At 44.4% G+C, this 24,521-nt stretch overlaps 1 protein-coding gene across 2 annotated transcripts in view; it reads left to right on the forward strand.

Moving 5' to 3' along the window:
* The window catches only part of Top3beta (DNA topoisomerase 3-beta), a 45,597-nt gene extending 21,626 nt beyond the window's left edge, over window positions 1-23,971 (forward strand). Inside the window, exons 9-16 of one of the 2 annotated variants that reach the window (XM_075675570.1) lie at window positions 1,225-1,345; window positions 4,598-4,780; window positions 7,826-8,035; window positions 12,098-12,315; window positions 19,240-19,420; window positions 19,845-20,044; window positions 21,141-21,246; window positions 23,643-23,971. In XM_075675570.1, the coding sequence (XP_075531685.1) occupies window positions 1,225-1,345; window positions 4,598-4,780; window positions 7,826-8,035; window positions 12,098-12,315; window positions 19,240-19,420; window positions 19,845-20,044; window positions 21,141-21,246; window positions 23,643-23,864 (1,441 nt within the window). In that variant the 3' untranslated portion in view covers window positions 23,865-23,971. The remainder of the gene's footprint in view (window positions 1-1,224; window positions 1,346-4,597; window positions 4,781-7,825; window positions 8,036-12,097; window positions 12,316-19,239; window positions 19,421-19,844; window positions 20,045-21,140; window positions 21,247-23,642) is intronic. The other variant, XM_075675571.1, reaches the window with a different exon arrangement.
* The last annotated feature ends 550 nt before the right edge of the window (window positions 23,972-24,521 follow it).

Raw genomic sequence — 24,521 nt, forward strand, 5'->3', positions numbered from 1 at the left:
TGGCTGCAAAGGGTTAAGGACTCGAACTTGCCCTGAATGATTTTCAATGGACATAGTGCGTCTTGTAATCTTCTCTTCGTTTGTCGTGTTTATTTTAATTTCTTTCTTCTTTTTGCTCGAACTGTGTTCAGTCTCAAATTTCATAATACTGTTCAAGCCAACATCTGTTAATTCTACCGTAGTGAGACTGACAAAATTGATCGAATTATCCAAGGAGTTGTATTAAATGCGATGCACAAGAAGCGTAAAAACAAACTGCATGTGGCAGTATTTGCCCAAGTCTAACAGGCCCCCGAATCAAACGTGTGCCCTCTCTTTATGTGTACAAAGTACAAAACTAATTTAAAAATGACATTGAAGCTCCTAAACAAAATAGAAAGCCAACACACACCCAAAATTTTAGCAAAAAAAGAAAAAGGGCAAGGGTGGTGGTTGCCCGACGGTGATCGGTTTCCAACTTCGCTGCATGTTTTTTTGTGAGCTTCGCAGCAGTACAATAGTGTTATGCGGTAAAGCATACGAATGCCACAAAGGCGGTTTTAGTTTCATATCTGACTACACTGTGCAGGCAAACTTTGGCCCAATTTTCTTTTTTTAAGAAAAGAAAAAAAGTGTGTTTTAGAATCAGGTAAATATCCTAATCAGACATTTGGAGCTACAATTATTGCTTGAACATCCTCCAGGCCAAAAATAGGCGTTTTCAACCGGAGATTGTTGTGTGTTCAACGCAATCACTGTCCCCTAAGCTCTGCCGTGACAGTCATAGACACTAAAAGTGTAGCTATTTAGGTCATCACAGGGCCAAGTGTGTGCGTACTAACTTGCCAATTTCAAATTATCCAGTGAACACCAATTTTAGAATTGAAATAACAAAAGTTGGGGCCCCTAGAATTGCAGAGGCGCTAATCGGGACCTTCGGTCGGGATCAAATTAATGGAAGTCTAGCGTATGTAGAGTGACGTGCTATAGTGATGAAAGTTCTTATATCATGCCAGTTGGTACAAAATTTCAAGATGCCAACTGTGTGAGAACGGTGAATACAGACAAGCACAGAGCAATACCAGGCACACTGGCACAGTGCACGTTTAAGTTGTCTCTCATGCTTGGTTCTTTTCCTTTCGTGTAGTTAACTTTTTAAATTCACGTTTTCTTTTCCTTTTGCAAGTCAGGTCTGAGTGTGTTTGATGGTACATACATTCTCTTTCTGTGTCACGTGCGCCACAGAAAGGGTCATGACGCCGGCGACCACCCTCCGATTACACCAACCAGGGATGCGTCGCGGAGTGAGTTGGATGGGGATGCGTGGAAGCTGTACGACTACATCGCGAGACACTTCGTAGCTACGGTCAGTATCATTGCCTGCTTTATTCGTGAACGCTGAGAACTACACTTTGTATAGTAAAAAGTTAGTCTGTTATCGGTGTTGTGCCATTTTCAAACTCTCTCTAGTGCATCGTGGCACATGAATGACGACAGTTGGCTGCTTTTACTGTCTGCTGTTATAATTGTGCTTTCCGTGTGCAGCGCAAATCAAACATAACAAGTATAGAAAGGCTGCAAATCATCTGCTAAACTTATTTGGGTGAAGGTTAGTGTTGTTTACAGGAAGAAAATAAAGGCACTCACAAGAAATAACATAATCATTCACAGCTAGCAATGCATATGACTGTGCTAGTTAGTATTTCATTGCTTAACTTCTGGCGCGCAAAGAAAAATAGACCAATGTGTTGCATGCAGGCTGCAGAAGATTACCTGCATCGTTTTTTACGCAGTTGTCACGGTCTATTTGTTTTGTTTTTCTTGTTGCTTATCAATACTGTATCTATGCATAAATATCAGGTACTCCATAATACAACTTCATTGGAATTAACGTTTGTATTTGTGTTTCACGTAGGTCTGTTTATTATTATTATTTTTTGGGGCACTATAAATTCAGCATCACAGCTAGAATTCATCACAGCTCGTGCATTCAGCGTCATCAAAACAGCAGTGAAACAGATTACAAATGTTGTGATGTTTTTGTCAGCTTTTGGTGCATCTATGGGCATGTCCATGCCATTAACTCACAAGAATACTCCAAGTACAGGAGCAAGATGGATTGTTAGAGTGGGAGTGTCCTAGGAGAATACAGTTGCCGACCATTTATTCGGACCTCACGGGGACTGCGGAAATGTCCGAATAAACAGGTGTCCGAAAAACCAGATCAAGAAAAAAAAATGAAATCCTTTATTTCCAAGCACTTATTCGGGCTCGGCAGTAGGCTTGAAGAAATCAGGAATGCGGTATTGCACGCTGTTCCGTTTACGCGCAATCAGATAAGCCTGAATCTCGGAGAGGGTCGTACGGTCACTATAGGCGGCTGAAAGCAGTCACTGCTTGTACACGCTTCGCATGTGATGGCAGCGTAGCACATGGTGCGGCATCTTCCGACTCAGTCATCATCCGGCGGTGCAGCAGAAACCTGACGAATGATCTCGCCGTCGTTGAGTTCTGCGCATGTCAGTACAGCAGTGTCAGCACCTGTGAAACTGTCAAATGAGACGGTGTCCGGAATCGCAATACGACCACTGTGCAGGTCTCGGCAGAACATTTTCCGCGTCAGGAGGGAGCACATCGGAAGGCGACAAATCTTAGGCCTCCCGGCACCCACTTGCCGGCTTTCCCCAGTGCAGTCTGCGCGGGCACTGTTGGTGCCATTAGACACTTGACGTGATGTTTCTGTATGCCGCGTTGCACCACCGGAACCTCGACACAGCACACAAAGCAAACACCACCATGCCGACACCAGTCGCACAAACGAAAAACGTGGTCTACTCGCAGGGATCGCGCGCGAAGAAACAAATCAGCTGCTGGATTGTCTTGACATGGCTTACTAAGCTGAAACCGGACTGCTGTAGAACCACTCTATCGAACCAGGCAGAAACGATGATGATGAGCGGGGATTTGCAGTAGTGCCACTTCGTGGGGCTGCAAGGAAGCTCCGTTCAAAACAAAAATGGCGTTCAGCAAGTCGAACCATGCACCCATGCATGCACAGGTGCATGCATGGGTGTACGTCATGGTTCATGGGTGCATGGTACATGGGTGCATGAGCAGCATTTGCAAACAAATCTGCAGCCTTAGAACAGAGACATGAAGATGACATAGAGGCAATGAAGGACACCTTAACTAGGCTGGCTTCAGAAGCAGCAATTGAAGTGGGAGGTAAGGCACCGAGGCAACCAGTAGGCAATCTCTCCCGAGTAACAAAGGACCTAATAAAGAAAAGCCAAAGAATGTCCAACTCAAGAGACCATATAGAATTTGTGGAACTGTCAAAACTAATCAACAAGGAGAAAATAAGAAATACTTAAAATTATAATGTGAGAAAGACTGAGGAAGCAGTAAAAAATGGGTGCAGCCTGAAAACAGTGAGAAGGACACTAGGCATCGGACAAACCAAGATGGGTATACTGAAAGACAGGCAGGGTAATATCACCAGCAATCTTGAAGATATACTAAATGGAGCGGAAGAATTCTATATTGACCTGGGGTGCGATCAGAGATCGTTGTTCGGTGCGTTCATTCGGTTACCGGCGCACGCGATTGGTCTACTCCGCGCCGACGTCGCCAGCGGCGGGGTGAAGCCACGTTTTTGGTGACGTCAAAATGATGACACGCTCCTGTCAATCATCTTGCCACCGAGCACATCGTCTGCTAGGCGCTGAACGCGACGGGAGTTGGGAAGTTTTGAGCGATCATCGCTCGTTACGAGACTGGCTTCGCATGATGTGTCTGGGGGATTGGATTGGATCCAAACGGCGGCTTCGGCAGCTGAATTGCACGTTCGGATCCAATCCATAGTTTAATTCGAGAAAATGGCGCTTCTAAACAGAGAAGTCCCGATGGAAATGTTTTTGGAGACAGTGCGCCATATCCGATTCTGCATGACAAGACAGACCCTGAATACAAGGATGTGAAGGCAACACTCAGTACCTCATTCTCCTTGTCTTTTGTATGTGGCAATGAATTCTGATTCTAGGATCGAAATAACAATATGGGCACCAGCCAGGACCTTCACTTGTTATAGGAAAAATTGAATTAACAGGAGTTGAATTATTGGAAATTTACTGTACTCAGATTTTCACTGCTGCTAGTGTAAGCTGCAAAGTTTTCCCCCAACTTTTGTTTCTTCTGGATTGCCCAATTTTTTGCACAATGCGAGCGAAATTGTGTTGAAAAACTGGTAGGTTCCGTCTGATCTTTCTTTTTTTTAGTCATGGAATTTTTACTGCAAAAGTCAAGGAAAACTTGTAAAAGTCGGGGAGTTTCAAAAAAGAAATTTGCTAGCTGTCCTGAAACATTTTGGCACTCTTCACTGTACGCTGATTGAGTCGCACTTCAAGAGCAAGAAACGAAAAGACATTACACACTACTTTAAGCACTAAAAAAAAAGATTTGAACTTGTTTATATCATTGCCGTTTGTTATTTCGAACTTTCAGATAATTCAACCTAATCTTCCGGTCGTGCAAGGGTTGAATTTTGAGAGTCGACCATACAGAGAATGTTGCAATTTGGTTGTTGTCTCTTATTTCAACTTTGTTTCTTCAACTTCAGGTGAGTGAGGACATGAAGTACCTGCAGACCACGGCGTCGTTCACGGTTGGCGAGGAACGCTTCAGCCTGACTGGAAAAAGTGTCATCAACCCGGGCTTCACCAAGTTCATGTTGTGGCAGGCGGTTGCTCCTGAGGAGGCCCTGCCGCAGTTGAGAGCCGGCACCACCGTCCCCATTGTACAGGTAACGTGCAGAGTGGACGCAACACTGCTACCTTTACTTAAGTTTGTAGAAATCCATACTAACTGCAGTTAAGCTCTGTCATAACCAAGTCGCATCCGTAATGAGAGTACCTATGCTACATCTGAGGTTCATTAATATGTACAAGTGAAACCTCATTCGTATGTTTTGAAATAAAGCGCGAGCAAAAACATAATCGTGGAAATGTACGACCTGAAGTCACTAAATAATTTGACAGACTCAACTGTTGTTGACATCTACGTTATGCAAAGTGCTGCGCAGATCACTGTAGCATGAGACGACGATGCACACCGTGGGAGCCGAGCGGCCCGAGATGTGCTTTGCTTTCCTGTATATTGTGTAGTGTTTTAAGACACGAGAAACCAAAATAGAATAACCTGGTGGGCGACGCGCCATCAGAGCAAAACTTGACGTTCACTTTGGCCACCTGCAGCAGGGAACGGCGGTGCGTTTGGGTTATCAGCTATTAAATGCGCACACGATGCTTTAGCCGCACTATGCCGTGTGCGCTGTGAAACAGATAGGTGAAAATGCTTATCGCAATAGGGCTGGTGGTGATCGCTATGATTGTGAGGTGCAACAGCCTGCGAAATTTTTTGGTACCAGAAGCGGAAACGGAGAGCGTGCCGGCATTTTCATAAGTGGCGTGTGGGCAAGTAATGTGGGGAAGCTGATGTGGCAGGTACCTACTGCTCTCAATCGCGCACGCCTCGCTCTTTCTTTTTTCACATGAGATCTTGCAGCTGGGAAATGTATCATGCGATCGGGCTGTTTGACGATGTACTAAATATTGATGCCAGAGGATGGCATTTTTGGGAACATATCAAGTGGTACAAAAGAAGCCTAACTATATTGAGTCATTTTTCACGCTGCGAAATCGTACGAAACGGGATCATATCAGCGAGGTTCTGCTGTATTCATTACGTGCTGATATTGGTGAGCAGCATGTTGGATTTACTTCGTTGGACATATCTCTTATTTAGGGGTGTGCAAAAATTCGAGTATGTCAAATATAATTTTAATATTCATATCTATTTCAAAAACTTCAGTGAATTATGTTTCGAAATATTCAATTAAATAGGAATATTCGAAACAAATCGAATATATTGCTGGCTGTGCAGGAGAAAACACTGTTCTTAGGGTTTCTCTCTGCCAATTTAATGACGATTTCGTGCTAACAAAAGTTTTCCTGGAAGGCACACTCAGCCACTGCGCGGGTAAGCTATGCAGGAAAGCCAGCTTCACAGTAGCAATAGGAAGGGGCACGGGTTGGCAGAACATGAGGGTGTATTTAGAGTGCAAAGAAAGGGGATGGGGGCGACTGCACACGATAAGTCCACTGCACTAAGAATTCTTCCAAATGTATTAGTCCAATGAGCTGATCCGCAGCAGCCATGCCCGTCCACATGGCCTCACTAGGCAAATACGCCAGCTCCTCGCTGCATGCCCAAGTCGTGCTTCCATGCTACGTATTGCACACTTTATACAACACTTCAGGTTAGAGTGATGGCTGGTACGCTACCACAATGTGCATCTAAGTGAAGCCTACAAATCTCGTAAGCAATGGATGTTCTGCAGTGGGCATTACCACGATGCCTACATGCGCCGCGGTATCCTAAAAGGCGCTATTCTAAATGAATACTGATGTATTGCACATGATTACTTGGAGTTATAATCAAGACATTTTGTCGTGCCACCTCTGCCTTCTTGTAGTAGGCCTCGCATTATATTGGTGATTGCATTATATTCCTGCAAATACAGTACCTCGGCAACAGTGAGTCAGTCAAATGTCTCACACTGAAGGGAAACAACAGAAGGGTCCTGCTGCAAAAGTCCTGCTTGCATGTAGCATAAAACTAAGGAAAAAGAAAAGAGAATGTTCTTGCAGTGCTTTTGTAAGCAGTGGCCGTAGCAAACAGCACACCTCCTCTTCATTTTGGACGGGTGTGAGCAGAGCTTCTGCCTTGCACATTTGTTGCTTTTGCAGCACCACCCCCAATTCTGAGCTTAGTGCTTGACAGCAAATGCTATGTGGGACGGCTGGCACAGGGTCAAATGCCACCATGTTTACGGGCATTTGATGTATAGTAAGGCACAGGTTGGTAGGAGCAGACAGCTAGTGGGAATTTGCCAATTTTCCTAGTTGACATGAGCCAAATACAGTGTTTTAGTGTAACGGCTTACTAGTCTGATTTCTTAACGTTCATAATGTACTGTCGATGTTCCGACATGAAAATATAGGCAAACTTGCTAAAATATGCAGGTGCATATCATTGTTAGAAACTCAAAGCTAAGTATTCGTATTCGATTCTTTTGTGAAAAGTTCGATATTCACCTACTCCTACTGATATTTAGTTATATCAGTGTCGTTATGTCAAGGGTGGATTGTAGCACCTGTTAGTTTTTTTTAGGTTCGAACATATATTTGAAAAATCGCCTTTGATGGCTCTCACATCGTTTTTGGATTGGTTTTTGGAAAATCCATGAATTACCAGCATGATAAGTTGCTGTGTGCAGTTAGCTAACTAAAAGTTTGCAGATTAAAATCTTAGTTCTTCAATTGAAAACATATGTTTTAAATGCTAAATTGAAGCAGAACAGTTTTGAAGTCGTGTCTTCTAAGAGATGTCGTGAGACCAGCACTACTTTTCGAAATATTTATCCTTAAGATGTGCTCCGAAACACATTGGCATTCCAGGTAAGGGATTCCCAAGAGCAGTTTGGGACAACATTATCTGGAATGCCTATGCATTTCATAGCACATTCAATATGGATATCTTGAAAGTGGTGCTAGTTTTATCCTTTCCATTAAGCAAACACGTGGTGGTGTCTTGTCAAGCATGTGCCACAGTCGACTAAAGCACCTGCTGCATGGATCACCAGGGAGCACTGAAACCCTTGACACAGTCTCAGCCCGAAAACGCTCGAGAAGTTTGGCAAAGAACTGCTGTCGTAATTGAAAGTGTTTCATGACCCGTCTCTAACCACTCCTCCTTGTGCTCTTGCTTCACTTTTCTCGTAATCCAGACAAAGTTGGCTGAGCTGAAGACAAACCCCCCGGATTACCTGACTGAATCTGAGCTCATTTCGTTGATGGACAAGCACGGAATTGGAACTGATGCATCTATTCCGGTTCACATCAACAACATCTGCCAGAGGAACTACGTGACTGTCGGCTCGGGCCGGCGTCTCATACCCACCAACTTGGGCATCGTGCTCGTGCATGGATATCAAAAGGTTTGTTCGTGCCGATGATAGGCCATGGTTTCTGCAGAGTGAGTGCTATCACTGAAATCGTTCATAACGAACTCGATAGTTCCGCGAGAAGTGGTTGTTATATCAATAGTTTGTTATATATATAGTTGCCCTTAACCCTTTGAGGGTCGATTTTTGTCGCCATGTGCGACCGGCCAGGCTCGATTTTTTTTATTGCAGATTCCAATTCTTCTTAGGGACTTATTTCGAAAAAAATTTACTGTAATTTTTCTAAGGTGACCATAACGTGAGAAAAAAATATTTTCTGTTGGTATATATGTACTCTTCATTCATGAATAACAACAATAAGAAAAGGAAATAAAGTTATAAGAAGGAAAAATTTGATGCATTGCTATACACATAGTTCAAGACTTTGAAGATGCGCACACAAGAATATTTCGCGAGACTCAAATGTTCCCGCTCTTACACTAATACCGCATTTACTCGCATAATGATCCCACTTTTTTCTCAAGAACATTGACGCAAATTCAGGGGTGCGATCAATACGCGGGTTAAATTTCCCATGAAAAGAAACATTTTCTTTTCTCATGCTGCATTTTCTGTGGGATGACAAGCAGGCGGCTGCCGCTGTCAGTGTAGGACACCAAAACAAATATGGCGGCCGGCGGAGCAAGCCGAACGCGATTATATTTCTTCTTGTGAGTACATTACATGCATTGAAACAGTTTCTTCATATCATTAATGAATAATATCGTTAATATCAGCAAGTTTGCAGCAATAACGTAGCCATGTTCACTTTGAGGGGACAGAAACCGAGATGGGCAAAGTTAGCTGTCAGTGACATAGAAACACATGGCGGGCATGCTGCAGAAACTGCGGCATTTGTCTTCACTGCTATCCTAATATGGCACGTTTCTGCTAAGGGTGGGCAAATATCTTAGCTGTGTTGCTAGCCACAGTGTATGAATAGGGTACACTTCTAACGTATCAGTGTAAACATGGCCACTATCGTTGCCGCTCACGATTTGTTGCGTGCCCACAAGTGCAGATCAGAAGAATCAAAAGGCACCCTTTATGTTGTTGTTGTTGTTGACCAAAACCATTTGAAGCCTACAAATAATATAGCCGAGGCAAGTTTGGTTGTAACTTTTTTTCACGGAAGTGTGGAAAGTAATGAAAGGAATAAAATGGGGCATCTACTTAAGAATGTGCGTGCAGACCAGTTGTTATGTCTTCAAGAGTCGTTCGCGTAGCATTCGACAGATGGTAAGCGTGATCATCATTAGCTAGGCTTGGCACACGACATATCGCTGTGACAAGTTCAGGGTGCGATCATTACACAGGAAAGGAAAAAAATTCGAATTTTGACGACAAAATTCAGGGGTGCGATCATTACACGAGTGCAATCATTATGCGAGTAAATACGGTATGTAAATCCATAGCGTAATCAGACTGCATAGGTGCACGCACTCAAGAAAACTGTGGTTGTGTGCCCATCAAAAAAGCTAAACGTGTAACAAACTTCCGTTAATCTATATCTCATCGCCAACCAGAGGCAATTAGTTCTTGCGAGTCTAAAAAAAAAAAGCAATGGAAATGCCTGCATGGCGGCACCCTTCCTATGCACACCCCTGTGAGCACTAAATGAGCGAGAAACAAGCGGTCGCCCTTTGAGTGATTAGTAACGAGATGGCCAGAAGTTTTTCAATCGCAAGAAGCCGAAACCGCTCACGGAACAAAACCCAAACCGCCGCCTGTGCGCGCGCCAATGCGCGGGCAGTAGTATATAGACGCGCCGGAGCAAACTAGCTCTAAAACAAACCATGCGACAAAAACCGAGAGAGGGAGGCAGGTGGAAAAATTCCCTGTTTTCCCACATAGTGGCAGCATATGACAGAAAATAAAAAGTTCGGAAATTGGTGAGCTTTTCGAACGCACAGACGGCACCATAAATATACCGCATTGACCATTTTGAAGTTGTTCGCAACGCCGTATATTTAGTACGTCATTGACCCTGAAAGGGTTAAAAATGCTAAAAAATTTACTGCACTAAAGCTGTTGTCAGCAGTTATGATTTGGCAGCACTTTAGTTCAAAAACCATATTTTTCAGTGTCATTTTTGTTTTCTGTGCATTCTCGCACTTAGCTGCAAACTTCCATTAGAAATGTCCATCTAAAGAATGAAATGCGGTGTCGTGTAGCTCTTTCAAAACGGCGCCCGTTTTCGATCACCTGTCATTTTGAAAGTGCAAGCGCAGCTGCCATCTTTTATTCGAGAGCTTGTGATACATATTACTACCAACGGGACAGGACTGTATTCTGCACACAAGAGCGATGCAGTCTAGTTGTCCGAAAGCGTAAACTTCGGAAACTACTGCGATGCTGCCATTCTGTGAAGGTCTCGGACATCAAGGTCTCGGCATTACGACTGTGCGTCAGCCGCACAAGAGCCATAAAATTGCATTATCTATGTTGGTTCGGACAAAAAAACATCAATCTTCTAAAGGGGAAACATCACAGTAAACCGTTGTCAGCAATCGGCAATGTGTAAGTGAAGCACCGCCAAACCATGATCTCCTGATAACGACGTAGTAATTACCTGCCCTTTGCAACCTAGCATGGCGGCAGCATATGGTGCAACATTCTCGCTGACTCGGGCCGCATAGGGCCGCATTGACAGGAACGCTTGAGCGGCTGTTGTTGCCATGGTGGAAAGACATAGATGGTCATTCCGAATCATTGATACGGGCCTAATGCACATGGTGCCGCACGGACAAATGTGCAAAAATGAGAGTGATGCCGTCATGACATCTGATATCGCACCAGCGCACGTGCCTCGTGCCGTGCTGTTTACGCCGCACACCACTCGCGTTCACTCTGGAGACGTGCCTTGAAGATGCGTGACCTTCTTTGCGGCTTCTAAAATTCACGCGAGGTGGTTGCTCGCTCATCTCAAAGGTCACATCATCATCGCGGTTGGACTGGAGCGGGGCGCGTGCTGCCGTGCGTCCAGTTTGGTTGCATTTCTGTGCTTCGACACTTCGCATGTGCATTCTTTTTACCATGACCGGGTTTGAAGCGTTCATTGTAACAGTACAGCAATTTAAAAACGTGTTCATTGTTGTAAAAACATTGTTCATTGTAAAAACATGTTCACGTGTCCATGGGAGGGTTGGAACATCGTAAATACACTGAAATGTGGTTGTTATAACCAATGGATCGTTACATGTGGGATCGTTATAAGTGGGTTCGACTGTACAAGCACAATCGCACTGTGAGTTATACATCCTTTCACGTACGCTAAACTCAGTGTTACGTCACGTGGAAGATGTCTTTATGAGAAATGCTTTCCCACTAACTTCATAAATTTCATTGTTTACTTTGGTATCTTTGCGCTTTCGAAAGCCATTTCCTTTCATTGCTCCTCTGGCATGCTAGTTTGAAGCCAAACACTTAACAGGTGTGCTCATTCCTCGTGTGTGTCATTAACCTAATTTACGAGGAGAATTGAGTCGCCCGATTTTCGTTAATCACAACCATATGAAGCCAACATATAATGAAGCTAAGGAAAGCATAGGGGAAGTTATTTGTAGTTTTTAATTGAAGTGTAGAAATGATAAGCTGACGGGAAATGAAAGTGGTCGGCAAACTGCTTTGCCTTAGGTGGGATCTGAAACCATGTCTTCATGGTGGCGCTGGCTAACACTCCTAGGGCTACCTCTAGTACACATACATAAATACCCAAAGAAGTGTATGGGAGAATGGCATCGGGGTAGCTAAATTGGCAAGAACATCACATGCACAGTGCAAGGACAGGGATTTGGATTCTACCTGGGGCCAGTTGTTTTTTCATTCACTTTCGTTTCCCTTCATTATGTTTTAATTAAATAAAAAATAAGTTATTCACCCCATGCTTTCCTTAGTGTTCACTGTCTGTTAGCTATATGATTCTAATGTATAGAATTATTTTTAGGCATGAGCCTGTTCGTTATAGCCAGGTTCAAATGTACAGAGACCTATGCTCTGCCTGTGATGGCATACATAACATGTTGATGCTTCTTGGGTCGTGCCCATCCTTTCCAGATTGACCAAGATCTGATCCTGCCGACAATGCGAGCGGCCGTCGAGCAGCAACTCAACTTGATTGCAGCGGGCAAGGCTGACTACGACGCCATCCTGAGCCACACACTGACGGTGTTCCAGCTCAAGTTCTGCTACTTTGTCACCAGCATTATGCAGATGGACGAGCTGTTCGAGGTCACCTTCACTCCACTCTCGGACAGCGGGAAGCCCCTGTCTAGGTTAGCTTTACTACTCAATTTCCTGCATGTACAGGTGGTCGGTGAACGCTTGCTGTGTTTTTGTGCATATAGCTCCCGTCTCCAAATGCAAAGACAGAGAGAGAACTGAAGGAATCCATGCATATAGCCAAACCTGCACAAAGGACCACATCCAGCAATGTTTATTCAGATCTCCTTGAATGCAACCTCATCAGTTGTCGCTGCAATGCAAGCTCCAGTAACCCCCAACGCTTGCTGTGTTTTTGTGCATATAGCTCCCACCTCCAAATGCAACCCTGAAAATAGACAGAGAGAGAACTGAAAAAATCTGTTCATATAGCCTAACCTGCACAAAGGACCACATCCAGCAATGTTTATTCAGATCTCCTTGAACGCAACCTCATCAGTTGTCGCTGCAATGCAAGCTCCAGTAACCCCCAACGCTTGCTGTGTTTTTGTGCATATAGCTCCCACCTCCAAATGCAACCCTGAAAATAGACAGAGAGAGAACTGAAAAAATCTGTGCATATAGCCTAACCTGCTCAAATGACCACATCCAGCAATGTTCGTTCAGATCTCCTTGAATGCAACCTCATCAGTTTTCGCTGCAATGCAAGCTCCAGTAACCGTCTTATTTTGTGTGTGCCATCGTCGTCGCATTCTCTGCTCCAGTCTGTCAAAGGGCGGTACCACTTTGTCACTGTTTATGAGTGAATTTTGTCCCCAACTGTGGCTTTATGGCAAGGCACAGGATATTACAGCCTTTAAAACCTTGCACAATGTTACACCGAGGTATCAAGCTTCTGTTTCACTCCTAGAACTTGTTGTTATCGAAGAAACATGGCAATTTCCTGTAGTGCTCTTAAGTTGCGAGATGAAGGTACCGTAAAAACCGGAATTAGGTTGAACTTTTTTCAAAAAAACCATTGCGAAAAGTCGACCCTCGTCTCATATACCGGACATTGGCGGAAAAACTACGGAAGTCTTGCAACAATGGGCGGATGAAGTAAACAGCCGCCATCGCCATCAGCAGCAGCACGGCGACATCACTGGAATTTTGCATTTCCATTGTCACAAAGTTATATTGTTAAAGGTTGCTTTTTCACATTTTGGCTCAAAATGAGCGGAAGCCGACGGCAATTCACCGTCGCATTCAAGAAAAAAGCGATTGAGTACGCGGAAGCCCACGGCAACCTGGCGGCACAGCGCGAATTTGGAGCATCCGAAAAGAGCATTCGGTAGTGGCGGAGGCAGAAGCAACGTGTTACAACTTGCAGCAACCAAAAGAAAACAATATCGTGGGCGGACCGCAGAACTAGAAGGCAAGGTTGCGGAGTTCGTCTGGGAGCTGCGTGGAAGATCGCTGCCTGTGACTGCCGAATGCATCCTTTTGAAAGTGGTAGAGATCGCGCGCGCCTCTGGACTGGGCAGCGAGAAGCACCCGTCATCCGACTCTAGTTCAGAAGCCTCTGATCAAAGGCGTTGATCTGATTCGGAGTAGTGCTTGCACACTTCGTGCCCTTCTGTGTACTGTACACCCGGCCAATTTTTAACAGTATCGCGCGACCGTCGACCCGCGCGTTTGTCAGCACCTTATCATCACGGCACGGAGCGGTGAAATAGCGAAAGTAAGCGCATGTGTACGCATGTGCGTATCTCGTTTGTTTCGCCGCTCAGCGCCATTAATAAGGTGCTGACAAGCACACGGGTTGATGGTCGCGTGATACTATTAAAAACTTGGCCAGGTGCACATGCGAGCAGCGTTTAAATAAATACTGTCACCATTGTCCAACCGGCTGAGTCGCATTTGTTTCAAGGTAAGGGTGTCTTTGAGTACTTTTGCCATTGAAAAAGATTTTTTTTCATTTTTAGAACTCGTTAGTTGGGGGATCGACCTATATTCCGGTCCGACCTATAGTCCGGTTTTTACGGTATGTCATTTTGTAGAAAGCACAGCCAGCAGCATATTGCAAACTTGTTGTCACTTCCTCTCACTTATGTAGCATTTGTATATCTTTCGCAGCTAGTTGGCAAAATACTGGTGCCTGACGCCTCCGTTTTTTTTTTCTTCGAATGAGGACACGAGCCTCGTGCTTCCACGCAGAGTACGAACAATTGGCCACTAATTTCACGAGATGCATACGAAAGTTTGAATGTTAATTTTTGACCATGAAATTTTGTCATTGTGCTATATTTATATGGAGTGGAGCAACCGATAGTTTGGCTATTTGTGGAGAAAATATAGCTTGGGTATTTTTTCAACAGTGATAACCATTTTCCTCCTTCCCTTAGTTACATAACTGGGGTATCTCATTAGCCTGATTCTTGCTTGCTTTAACTGCACTGTGTTTCTCAATCATTTTGCGCCTGCACTGCAAGTCTCGAACAAGTTCTGTGACCATAGTGAGCACTGTTCATGAGTAATTCTGCCAACCCAGTATTTCATAGTAAAAAACAAAACAAAAAAAAGATGAATGCAGGAAAGAAGCACAGAGGACAACCAGGCACCGACCTCAGTCACTTTCCTGTCGGCACATCTTTTTGCCTGTAAAATGTCACTACGCTGCGACACACGCCAGCCCAACTTGTCAGGCTTGTTCACCTGCGTTTCTTTTGCCTCTCTGCGGCTTCTGCTTACTCTGTTATGAATCTGCAAGCTCTGTGTTTGTGTTGGAGCTGCTTGTGCAACTTTAAAAACTCTCAGGTTCTCTTGTTCCACCAGAGTGACTGTAACGTGATAGCACTTTGGCATCCTTTCATTCAATAATTATCTATTCGCATACGCGTGAACATCGCCCCTCCCTGCCCATGGTCATATGACAGGTGGCACACCCCATTCCAAACCAGAAACCACAACAATTGCTCGTCGATGTTGAGGACAGATTACCAAAAGAGAAATTCCCAGGTGTCGTGTATGTTGTTCCATGCATGGATTGTGACTACGTGTATATTGGCGAAACTGGTGACTTTGAAAGGGGTGTTAAACAGCACAATTACAGCAGAAGCTCGTTAATTCAAATTCCATAGCGATGATACGAAAATTTGAATCATACAAAATTTGAACTAATGAAAGCCAGAGAAAAAAATCGCTCGGTTAAGGCGCGTATATAGTCCGACGTGGTGTGAGCACACGCGCACACACGCTACGTCACGTCAGCGTGAACAACAACATCGAAGCACTGGTGCAGCCAACGTAACCGGATACGCCCAACACGGTCCGACGTGCCCACCGTTGAAGTTGGCTCGTGCTCCATCCGTGTGTCCGGTGTGCTGACTGGCGCGGAAAAAAGAAATGTCGCAGTTTCGCCCAAAAAGCAAAGCATCAATTGCGATAGCAAATTAGTAGATAGCTATGTGAAGTAAGAATAGTAGTTTTATCGGCCGCATAAACTTGTAAGCATTCGCTTACTAACTAAATTAACTAGCACGGTGTCCCGCGCGCACAGGTAAGCATGAACAAATCTCACTCTATGACTGCGGAAACTCTTTGAAAACCCTGAAGTGATGAAACGCAGCACTAGCGAGAGCTGTAAATTTCTCGCTTCAACGCGAACAAAACGAAGAAAGCACATCGTATACGAAGCTGCCGGCGCTATGCGTACTCTGCAAACATCGCAGCTGTTGCAAGCTGAAATTGTAGAAGCAGCTTTATACCACTATGCGCTTAGAGAAAGCCATTCAATTACGTATTACAGAAACTAGCATGGTACTTTTTATTTCGAATGCCTCATTGATGTGCATAAAGCTGGCTTCGTTATATTTATTAACTGTTTCAGTTAAAATTGAGACCATCTGGCATATAGAAGTGTGTTTGCCACTTCCCCAAAAATGCTTTCCTGCTCCAAATCAGTGTTCTGCCTACACCAAAATATGTGCTAAAAGGTCAAATGGCTGTTCTGTAGCTGCATGCTTTTAAGTGCTCTCAAGGTATCAAATTGTTGCAGCTGACTACAAAATAGCTCTAAAGGCAAGGCAGCACACATATTAGGCATCTTGATGCTTGTACTGGGACAAGTGATGGCAGGTGCGCACGTGTATAATTAAGGAACACATTTTATGTCCCGTGACAGTAGCCCCTTCGCACTCTTGGTATGCTTCAGCGCAATACATTGCGCATGCTTGACTGCATAACATTGGTTACTTGTGGCGAAACTGACTTTCGGGTACTGCCATTATGCAACGCTTTAGACCCTTGCCATGCTTTTCATGCTTCGACGCCATCGGCGAAGATGATGAAACCGGAGTCTGCGATATTGCTAACAGCATCAAATTCTTTAACTAAAAGACATGGCACCGAAGAGTAGGAAGTCCGATAGTGAACGTCGAAGCAACTAAGCTTAACGACAACACGAAACTACCACTTTGGCTGCCAGTGGATCGACATGCGAGAGCGCTGGTTCAAGGCTGCTAGATAATCAAAATGGCAGCACTGGTGACGTCAATCAATGCCACTTGAGAACTGTAGCCACAGCAAAAAGTTTGAAAAATTAAGCGGCGAAAGGTTTCAGCATTAAAAATTTCCGACATGCATATAGATTGTCTCCATGGGGTACAAGGCAGTGCAGTAAAGGCGTTTGGATTATCAGGCAAGTAAAAAAAAAAGAATGGGTTGTTGACTGAGGAATGGATGTTTTTGCCATTAACACAAAACAATGTGCATGTCAAGGTATCCCCAACGTCATCAAGTTTGTCATAAGATGGGATCTATGGTGTGGACCAGAGATTTCATATGGTAGCTTACCCAGAATTTTACGCTGAATAATTGTGGTTTAGAAAAAGAAAGTCTCAGGCTGTCTACCAACCGGGAAAACTGGAAATTCTCAGGGATGCTGAGTAGCCTGGAAATACTCAGGGAAAACTCACGGAATACCTGGGGGAAACTCAATACTCAGGGAAATCGCATGCCTCTCAGAAACAGACGAGCGGGCATCTATTGGTGACCCTTTGAGAGATTAGAAACCAGATCGACATCAGTTTTTAAGAGAGCAGCAAACGGAAACAGCCTGCGAGACGAAACCAAGACACACTGTATGCCCTTGCACAAGCAGATGCATGAGTAGTCGCTGAAACACCAGTGTAAAAAAAAGTCGTGGAATGAAAACCAAAACACTACGAAGCAAAAAAAATCTAATCCATTGTATCTACACAGGGGGGCAGCACTTACTAGGCTGCAAATACTTGAAAAATTTTCGAATTTTTGAGACATACAGAAGGCACCGTAAGTGTACGGCATCGACCATTTGGGACTTGTTTGCGGCGCCGTATGTTTATGGCATTGACCCTCAAAGGGTCACTTCGACCTTCGACGAACAATAAAGTGATCGCTCTCTGCACACTCATGCATTTGCGCTGCGGCAACTACTGATCGCCACGCTGCTCCAGGTCGCGATCTTAGCGTCTCTGGGATGACATATCCAACTTCACTGGCCTAAGGTGCCGTTTATAGGCTGCTGATAAGAAAATGAGACAATGAGCCCTGCCGCTTTGCCAAGATTACATTGAAAGTGTGTGCTAAGCATTTACAGGCTATTGCCCCAGTGAAATTTCGTTGCAGTTGGCCTTTAAGACAGCGACGGCAAACTGAAATAAAATCGAACTAATAGGTGACGCCGGAATACGATGCCACCATAGTTAAATATATAATGCTCATTTTGCACCACCTGCAATGGGGCATAACACCTATTGAATGCATGCAGTATGCTTCCAACGGTGCTAGTGCTATGCCACACGTGTTATGAAATGGATAAGTGAAGATGCTTATTGCAATATATTCCCCAATATTCCCCATTAGGGAATAGCAGGGTGTTTGGGTTATCACCTATTGAACGCGTGCGGTATGCTTCCAACGGTGCTAGTGCTATGCCACACGTGTTATGAAATGGATAAGTGAAGATGCTTATTGCAATATATTCCCCAATAGGGAATAGCAGGGTGTTTGGGTTATCACCTATTGAACGCGTGCAGTATGCTTCCAACGGTGCTAGTGCTATGCCGCACGTGTTATGAAATGGATAAGTGAAGATGCTTATTGCAATATGGTTCACAGCGGCAGCTGCGAATGCGACATGTGACAAGCTGCTAAAATACTTGCTGCTACAGGAAGAGGAAACCGAGTGTGTGCCGGCATGTTCACATGGGGTGCGGGCATTCACTGCAGGAAAACTGCACTGCTGGGCACCTGTACTTCTTTCGATCGCACGTGCCTCGCACCTTTTCATCATGTTCACATGGGATGTAGCGGCCAGAAAACATATAGCAAAATTGCAGTTTGGTGATGTACTGAATGTACATTGTGGTAGCGGCTGGTGCTGGCTGCTAGGCAGGGTAGTAAATGAACAAACTTGGAATGAAGCCTTACTTGGGCGAGCTGACAGCCAGAAAGACTAGCAGGACTCAAATTACAATGATAGAGACGAGCCCAGTCATTGGTTGTATATAAAATCGTGGCTCAAGTAAGCCTGATATTTATGCACATATTGCTGAACATTCCAGAGCAATTGCGTATCCTGACATATTTGAGAATGTAATAGACCGTACACGGCACATATACAATCTGGTTGAACGCGCTTTCTTGCGATCGGGTTCATGACAACGTTCACAAAGTTTTGGATACGGAAAGCTCATCTTGTGGGAGAGGGATCACGCGATAACAGCAACAGTTTAGTAAAATCAGTTGCCGACAAAAAGTAAAATTATGATTTGTAGCACTAAAGGCCCTGCACCAATTAGCTCACCGGCTTTTAAGTCCGGCTCTTAGCAGCCCGTTGCTGCAGTGGAGTGACTTTAATTTCCAGTGGTGGTGGTGGTAGCGCCCCCACGTGGCAGCCAGGCGAAGCTTTAACATGCCACAGTCACCTTACCTTTCTAAATGCGCATTCTGAAGCCTCTACAACTGGTTGTCACTAGTAAACAAATATTTGCTTCCCTTGCATTGTCTCACCATAGATGCGGCAAGTGCCGGCGGTACCTAAAGCTGGTGGCCAGTAAGCCAAGCCGGCTGCACTGCGTGCAGTGTAATGACACTCACAGCATACCGCAGAATGGCAGCGTGCGCACATTCCGCGAGCTGAAGTGCCCCCTCGATGACTTTGAGCTGCTGCAGTGGTACGGGGGCACGAAAGGAAAGGTTGGTGGGATTCATTGCCATTGGTGCACGTCATTTCCAAATTATTTCTCACTTTCCGTGCAACTAGTTTTCATTTAGTGCAGCTGTTATTAACGTAAACTCGCTTTAATAAAAAACAAGCATGGAAGGGTTTCGGAGGTGATTTTGGCTAGTGAAAATGTCAGCTTAAAGGACATGCACAATATATTGAATTCAGACAAAAGACTAGAAGACTAAATTTAAAGGGACACTAAAGAAAAAACATATACTGCACGTAACAAAGGTATTTTTCTGTCGTGTGCTTTTGTGTAACGAGTTTCTACCGTACATGTGTGGACAAGCTAAAACTTTCTCTTCTTTGCACGAATGTAGCAGCACATTACTTTGCAAACTCATCACGCATTTGCTTCCTTGGCTGCTCCTGCTTTCACTGTCTGCCCTGCAGAGCTTCATCTTCTGTCCCTACTGCTACAACCACCCACCATTCCGAGACACTGGCCGCCAGATCGGCTGCAATTCCTGCACGCACCCCACCTGTCCGCACTCCATGATGGCTAACGGCATCTCAGTATGTCCCGAATGCACGTCTGGCGTGTTGGTGCTTGACCCAGCGTCGGCTCCCAAGTGGAAGATTGGCTGCAACAGGTGGGTCGTCTGCTCCTGCGGTCCCTCTTTGCCTGTGTGTGTATGCATGCCAACTCACTGTTAACTTTGCAGAATATGCTTTTGTTAAAGCACAGAAAGAGAGTGATCTCATCAGTGCTACAACATAGCAAAATGAGAGAGAGGAGAAAGAGGGAGGGAGATAGACATGGGGCTTGGCAAGTGCAGTGTCCAGCTGGAAACCCTGTATGAAAGTAAAGTAACTGCTGTATCTGTGTGCCATCTGGCATGGTGCATTTATTGAGAGTGCATGAAGCAGTTATGATGCAGTTTGCGTAAATTTATTGTGTGGGAAAGGGACGTGGAATGGGAAAGCAAAGAGTATCGAAAGAACAAAAGGCCAGCCATTTTATAAAGTGCTCATCCTTCACAGCAGTCTTAAACGATGATGTATCAGCTCCAGTGGCAACAGGCACTGGCTGTGGCTATTATTACCTGTCATACTGTTTTACTGCTGGCTGCAGATCTAGGTAAACTCATTGGATCTTTTGTTAGTTTAGCTGACAATCGACGATGTGCAAAATCTGCCGGTGTACTTCCCTAAACATCTTGTCTGACTTAAGATGATGGACTTCAGGGTTTAGAATTTCATATATTTAGGTGTCAAGAGTGTGGACTGGTGCCACCATGCCTACTACCCTCCATTCCTTGCACTATTAAATCTTATGAAATGCATCTCTCAATTACTGCATTACTAATGGAAGCTTGGCCATCTTGTTTAGGGCATGTCTGATGTGTGGGAAAGCCTGCTTATGAAATTTATCATATCTGTTGTATCTTGGCTTTGGGGGTTCTGTCTCCCTCTTCCCAATCGTATCATAACTGGGTCTGATATAGAATTCAGAAGTACGTCCCTGATAGAGCTGAGTAAAAAAGTATACATTCTAATGTAATATAGGTTACATTTGGAATGGCACTTTGCTGCCGCTCAGCTGTGCAATCTTAAGATGTTCGTTGCTGAGAATCTGCACATTTCTCGGGCTACCTTGACCTTGTGAAATGGTAGGCATCCTATGCCTTGCCGCCAAATATCTGGACCCTGACACATGATTTTGTCTTACTTTTTTTCGCTGCCCAGGTGTGACGTGATTGTCCAGCTTTGTGAGGATGCCCGGAAAGTGTGCGTAGAAGACGAGCAGTGTGATGAATGTGGCAGCCAGTTGGTCAGCGTAGAGTACAAGCTTGTAAGTAAAAAAAAGGAGCTCTGTGATGTGAAGAATGAGTGTTTGCTGCACCAAGGCCACATTAATGTAATGATTCAAGTTGTGTGGCATACCACAACTGTTAATTGTTAATCATATCAAAGCACTACCGACATCTTATCACCATAACAAACTTGTTTAGCATGACCCTTTTGAGGCAGAAAAAGTAGTAGTTCTTGCACCTCTGGTCAGCCTAAGGATACAGTGCCAAGAGCCATTCACTTAAATAATGCCAAGTACATGACATAACTGCTAACCAATGCGGTGCACATAAGTTTTGGGGTACTTGCATGTGCATGCAAGTACTAACAAAATGAGAGGGTGAGCGATGAGGGAAAATGCTGGCTGCGAGGAGATCTGAACACGCCTGGCCAACTTCTATGATTTCATCTTGATATGCCAGATTTTTAAAGCTTCTTTGTGATCATCATAGTGGCACACCAGCAATTTTAAAAGTGTTCATTTGCAATTTGGTCATAAGGGCTGAACTGATCTCAAAAGAATATAAGTATAGTCAATCATCAATCTTTCAAAGCATCATTTTTTGGACTCGGTTATTTGCATCTACTGATGACATCAGCACATGGCAGCAGTGTCTGAGATCATCCAAAAATTTGAGCACCCGTTATGTGAACATTTTAAAATTAAATTCATAAACATTCTTGCTGCGAGTATTCAGCCTGTTTGCAGCTTTCCTACAGAACAAAGGCAACAAATCTTTATTGAACAATCAAGATATTGAGTAATCACACACTTTTTAGCTGATCTAAAGGAATTTTGATATTTTTTTGCTTTCACGTAAAGTTTCTTTATATCTTAATGTCTGGAGGTAGAGAGGCCAGACGAGGAGGAAGGTTGTTGCATTTGCTCTTTTTAAGATGCTTATGTTGTTAGCCTGTGTTCCAATATTCTGCAAACAAAAATATCATATGAATAGGCTAGAGCTACTCTGTGCTGTAGACCCCTTTTATCTGCTCGGTGGCAGTAGTGTATATTTCTGACCCCGCAAAGCTTCTGGTTGCACATTTTTGGCACTCAAATTTGTCAAAAGTAAAGTAATTTGTCCCGTAGTCAACTACTGGTACATGTTTTCAATGCGTTCAAATAGCAGAAATATACCGCATGCGCTGAGTTTTTGTACATAGCTTTCTTGTGAAATAAATCAAACACCATTTTAAATGTGTAACAAAATCGGCGCCATCTGGAGAAGGCTTTGTGTGTGTAGTCAGTGACCGATTTTTCGAACGTGCATAATAATTCAAACACCCTTGCAGCACCACCAATTAACCCGTAGGGCAAAATTATATGGACATCTAAAATTTCGCATGCTGAAACCCTTCACCGTCCAATTTTTTGGACCATTTTGCCATGACCGCAGGTCTGAAACGGTATTAACTGAAGCCGACGCTGGCTTTTTGATTATCGCGCAGCCTTGAAACAGCGCTCTTGCAAGCCGATCTGCTGGCAGCTATAGCAGCTGTTTTTGTGCTGTCCTTAGGCCTAGTTTGACATTTGCTATCAAACTTCCTGCTGTTCAGTGCCGTGTTTCTCATTAAAGAATTTGCCGCTGCCTACAGCTACTCCTCCTTCGTCATCGTCGCCGATTGCGTTGAGGCATGGAAAGCACGGCAAGGGTCTAAAGCATTACATAATGCCGGTTCCTGGAAACTAGTTTACCGAAGTACAGCGCTGTTACGTGGTCAAGCATGTGCAAAAATTATTGCAGTGAAGTATACCAACAGTTCAAAGGGGCTGCTGTCATGGGACAACACGCATCCGCTGTCTCCTGCCATAGCCCGAGCACCGAGATGCCCAAAGCATTGTATAACACCTGAAAGTCAGCTTTGCCGCAATATATTTGTGTTAGCGGTCAAGCATATGCAATGTATTGCAGTGAAGCACACCAACAGTGCATTGACGCCACTGTAGTGGGACATAGAATGTGTTCCTTAATTTTGAATGCACACACGCGCCATTTTCTGTCACAGAACGAGCACCGGGATGCCTAATAATTGTACTCACATGCCTTTAAAACTATTTCGGCTATGGTTGGGCTGGATCGGGGCCCTTGAGGGCAGTAGCTGCAGAGGGCAGCTTAACATGCATTAATTTTTTTCAGACATTGTCACACTCCCTAGTGGGTCCGAAAAATCGGATGTTGATTGTATAACAGGTTGTTAGAACTCATACTCTCCTAGTTGCCTACTAAATTTAGCGGCCGACTCCAGTGGGTGAGAACAGAAGTCTATTCGGACCTCAGTGTGCAAAAAAAAAATGGAATAAAACGTCTGTGTCGCAGTTGCTTGCTTTATGCTGGACAAAAAAATCCATTTTCACTGCTAATGTAGTTTTTACTGCGTTGCTGCCCTCGCGTGCAGGAGAAGACGAAGCTCCCAGGTGCACAGACGGAGGCAGTAGGCTGCATCTTCTGCGACGTGACGCTGTCTGGCCTCGTGGAGCGGCATCAAGCGCTAAAGCCAAGGAACAACTACCGCCGGGCAGCGGGTGCCGCTGCCGGTGGTGGTAGAGGCCGAGGCCGCGGTCGGCGTAGGGGCAAGCCTAAGGACAAGATGGCACAGCTGGCTGCATACTTCGTCTGATCGCTGGGACTGTCCGCTCAAAGGAAGAGTGCTTGTGGTTTAGAAGAGAGCTGACATAGTTATCTATGGGCCTTTCCTAATTAAAATGCGTTTTGTACATACAGACAAATATCTGAAGAGTGAATTGATTGATTGATTGATTGATTGATTGATTGATTGATTGATTGATTGATTCTGGCGTCAGTACAGATCTAAATATTTCTTTCTTTTATTAATTCACAGTACACCTAAAGACCTTCGTTTGAGAGTAAATTTGACTTCTTATAGTTGAACCCTGACAGGACCGAAAAGATTGTTGCAATTAATCCGGCTGTTCGAATCGGACAAGATTCAGAAAAATGTCGGAACACACCGCTGATTCATTTGGCAGCATTTGCCCGACTCTAACACGCCTCCGAATCAAACGCGCTCCCACTTTCTGCGTGTTTCAAGTCAGAAACTAATGTAGAAAGCACCTAAACAAATCTAATGCGCTCCCTATTTTTAGCAATAGCAATTGTTGCTCACTGGCGTCCACTTTTCTAAAGTCAGCTTTGGCGTAATGCATTTGTGTAATGCGGTAAAGTGTACAAACATTGCGAAGGCAACTTAGGCTTCGTGGCCGATTCAATCACCTGCACAATTTTCAGCTCAATTTTCTTGAAAAAGAAAAGAGAA

This window comes from Dermacentor variabilis, chromosome 11 (genome assembly GCF_050947875.1).
Source record: "Dermacentor variabilis isolate Ectoservices chromosome 11, ASM5094787v1, whole genome shotgun sequence".
Classification (NCBI taxonomy): domain Eukaryota; kingdom Metazoa; phylum Arthropoda; class Arachnida; order Ixodida; family Ixodidae; genus Dermacentor; species Dermacentor variabilis.